Source organism: Castanea sativa, chromosome 11, assembly GCF_040712315.1.
Source record: "Castanea sativa cultivar Marrone di Chiusa Pesio chromosome 11, ASM4071231v1".
Taxonomy (NCBI): Eukaryota; Viridiplantae; Streptophyta; class Magnoliopsida; order Fagales; family Fagaceae; genus Castanea; species Castanea sativa.
Window position 1 is genome coordinate 65913116 of NC_134023.1, and position 4039 is coordinate 65917154.

The window sequence follows — 4039 nt, forward strand, 5'->3', positions numbered from 1 at the left end:
AGAGGTCACTGAGATGTAGTTTAGAACTACCATTGTTGGTGGTGATGATAATTGATAAGGAGCTTGCTTGAAGTTTAGGTGCTAATGGAGAATCAGAAAATGTAAAGTTAAGAGGAAAAAAAATATCTGGGTTTTTGGAAGTGAGTGTTATTAATGTGATTTTTGTGCTTGATAGTTTTCCATATCTGCTTTGTGTGATCATGCGTCTGTGTTTCAAAGACATCAGCTTTGGTTGGAAAATTTTCTGTTTGTTTGTTTGTTTGTGGGTAATTAAATTCACGGACAGGTGAATTGATGTTTCGGTGTTTTGAGTTTGAGGGCGAGTGGCAGTTACAATTACAAAGCCAGGGAGAGGTGAAGAAAGATAGCCCAACACCGGAGTAAATATTAAAATAACATTAATTTTCAAACAATATAATTAGTAGTTAAGTTTTACAAATTATATTTTTTACTAGCATCTCGAGTCTAAAAGACTCAATTTTGGGGCTATAAATCGAGTCTTTAATGCTCGATTTTTATGGTCTGATTTTGTCTGATGTGGCATTTTTTCCACGTGGCGACTACTTACAGAAACAGACCATAAAAATCGAGCATTAAAGACTCGATTTATAGTCCCAAAATCGAGCCTTTTAGACTCGAGATGCTAGTAAAAAATATAGTTTATAAAACTTAACTACTAATTATATTGTTTGAAAATTAATGCTATTTTAATATTTTCTCCCCAACACCAGGAGAGACACGGATCGATGACGTGACAATTATTTACAACCGTTGGATTAAATCAAAGGCTGAAATTATAACTATTGCACGGGGTGCAATACCTGGATATGAATCCTCTCAAAAAAAAAACACAAACACTGAAACACACAAATAGAACAGCATATTAGTTGTAGAAGTTGTAGACTTGTAGTTCTCCTCCGAATCCAAAGGGTCAAATTCAATTTCCATTGTTCGTTAAGCGGTGACAGTAACTGCACACTAACACATAGCTTTCTGCTTCTAAAATATCGAAAATTCAGCTTATAAGTTTAGCCACAAAGCCCCCACAAAGGCTTGTTGAAGAAAAACTCATTGCGCTCTTGCAATCATGTAAGGCTCTAAAACAACTCAAACAAATCCAAACCCAGATAATTACTCACAGCTTCCTACACAATAATGACTACTACTACTTCATCCCAAGAAGATTTATCACGGCTTGTGCTGAGCTCAAGAAAATGGCTTATGCACGCAAAGTGTTCGATCAAATTCCTGACCCGCCAAATATTGCGCTATGGAATGCAATGTTCAAAGGGTATGCTCAAAATGAGTCTTATAGGGAAGTTTTAGTTTTGTTTAGTAATATGAAGAGCTTGGATGTGATGCCCAATTGCTTTACTTTCCCTATTGTTTTGAAATCTTGTGGGAAAATTAATGCATATGTGGAAGGCCAGGAAGTGCAATGTGTGGCAATAAAGGGTGGGTTTAGAGGAAACCCATTTGTGGGAACTACGTTGATTGATATGTATGCGGGTGGAGGAGCAATTAGAGCTGCTTACAAGGTCTTTGGTGAGATGGTTGAGAGGAATGTAGTTGCTTGGACTTCGATGATTAGTGGGTATATTTTGTGTCGTGATATGGTTTCTGCACAGCGCCTTTTTGACTTGGCTCCTGAGCGAGATGTTGTGTTGTGGAACACTATGGTTTCAGGTTATATTGAATTGGGTGATATGGTAGCAGCAAGGAAGCTTTTCGATGAGATGCCTAACCGAGATGTGATGTCTTGGAATACGGTGTTGAACGGTTATGCGAATAATGGGGATGTTGAGGCGTGTGAGAGGTTGTTTGAAGAGATGCCTGAGAGGAATATTTTCTCTTGGAATGGACTGATTGGAGGGTATGCCCGAAATGGGAAATTCTTTGAAGTTATGGAGACATTCAAAAGGATGCTAATTGAGGGTAATGTGCTTCCTAATGATGCCACACTGGTGATCGCACTGTCTGCTTGTTCAAGATTAGGAGCTCTTGATTTAGGTAAGTGGGTTCATGCGTATGCGGAGAGTAATGGATATAAGGGAAATCTTTACATTGGGAATGCTTTGATTGACATGTATGCAAAATGTGGAATTATAGAAAATGCTGTTGATGTGTTCAAGAGCATGGGTAGAAAGGATTTGATTACGTGGAACACCATAATCAATGGCATAGCAATGCATGGACATGGGAGTGACGCCCTTAATCTGTTTTGTGAGATGAAAAATGCTGGAGAAACACCAGATGGAATCACCTTCATAGGTATCCTGTGCGCATGTGCACACATGGGCTTAGTTGAAGATGGCTTTTCATATTTCCAGTCAATGGTTGATGATTATTCAATTGTGCCTCAAATTGAGCATTATGGTTGTATGGTTGATCTGTTTGCCCGAGCTGGTCTTTTAGACCAGGCAATAGAGTTTGTGAGGAAGATGCCCATGGAAGCAGATGCTGTTATTTGGGCTGCCTTACTTGGGGCATGTAGGATTTACAAAAACATTGAGTTGGCTGAAGTGGCTCTTGACCAGCTTATCAAACTTGAACCGAAGAACCCCTCAAATTTCGTTATGCTGTCAAATATATATGGGGATCTTGGGAGATGGAAAGATGTTGCACGACTAAAAGTTGCAATGAGGGATACAGGGTTGAGAAAATTGCCAGGATGTAGCTTGATTGAGGTCAACGATTCTGTTGTTGAGTTCTATTCCTTAGATGAGAGGCATTCTGAGAGAGAGGAAATCTATAGAGCCTTGAGGGGGTTGACAAAATCGTTAAGATCATTTGAAAATCTACCAGACCTGATGGAACTTGAGCAGGGAGGTTAAAGATAACGGACGGTTAAGGCAAACACTTTTTGAAGTTTTAATTAACTTAACACTTAAAACTTAAATTTCTCATCCCTTGATTCTCTTAGTCCCCTTTGGGATTAAATATCTATTTTGTTGAATATAGAGTTCCTTAAATGAATTCTTTTGCTTTGAAAATCTTGTTTGGTTGATATATGTGGACATGTATGTTTCCTAGGTTTTAATGATAGAAAAATTGTTCTCTCTAACTGTAGTTTCTTTCCTAAGATTCTAAGTTTGAAATATTGATAATTGAGTCTATGTGCTCTCTAATTTTGGGAAACAAAAGCTTCGTTTAGAAGTCAAGTACAATGTTTTGCTTTAGGGGTTTTAAAATATTTCTTTAGATACATATATATATGTTTAAAGTGTTTGGGTTAAGCTCAACCTGATTTGATTTTTCCTAACTTGAGTATTTGAAAAATTACCCTCAAATCCTCTTTGAACAAAAAATAAAAATAAATAAAAAAATAAATTCACTACTTTGAAACCTGGAAATATATCAGTGCTTCATTTCAGTCAATTTTCTTGAATGGGATTTTACGGTCATCATAATCAAATTTCACCTTTAGAAAGAACACCTTGTGTACAAAATATATCTTTTGTCTCTATTATTGTCTTATTTTCTACCATAGTTTAATGGTCTAGTGCTTAACATCATTTTTTTTCATGTGGTTGGAAGAATACACAATTTTAGTAGAATTTCTTTTTTACATTTTGTGTCATGTTCTCAATTGCTTACTTCTATAAACTTGGGAAATATTTTTCTGGCCATTGCTATCAGGCTTGAATAACCAATCCATGGCAAATTTTCACAATTCCTTGCCATTTTCAAACTTTGGCTAGTTTGAGGATGCAGCATGCATTATCATTGCAGCCGTTCGTAATTGGCCTCATAGCAATATGCATTTCAAACAATGAACTGAGCATAAAAGAGTAACTTGGAAGAAGAGAGAGAGTAGGGAACCTTTATAACTCAGGACAAGCTGGTGAATTGGGGTGACAATGCTGATATTGGGATCATTTATTATTATTATTATTTGTTTATTACTCTTTTAATTGAAGAATATGGCAGCTACTGTAGAAAACATACTTCATTAGTCTGCAAATTGTTGCTTGAAATTCCTCTCTATGTGCTCGGATGCTAAGGCCCACTTGGTGATATATTTTTTTGTTGTTATTGT

The 4039-nt window shown here is 36.7% G+C and overlaps 1 protein-coding gene across 1 annotated transcript; it reads left to right on the top strand.

Annotated features, from left to right (window-relative positions):
• The first annotated feature begins 849 nt into the window (after positions 1–849).
• Positions 850–2987, top strand: LOC142615204 (pentatricopeptide repeat-containing protein At3g29230). Its single transcript, XM_075787914.1, has one exon. It carries the CDS (start codon positions 1215–1217, stop codon positions 2832–2834), a length of 1620 nt encoding a protein of 539 aa, XP_075644029.1. The 5' UTR covers positions 850–1214; the 3' UTR covers positions 2835–2987.
• The last annotated feature ends 1052 nt before the right edge of the window (positions 2988–4039 follow it).

What these genes read in the sequence shown, in the direction of transcription:
- LOC142615204 (XM_075787914.1), top strand. Translation starts at nt 1,215, where the DNA reads ATGGCTTATGCACGCAAAGTGTTCGATCAAATTCCTGACCCGCCAAAT.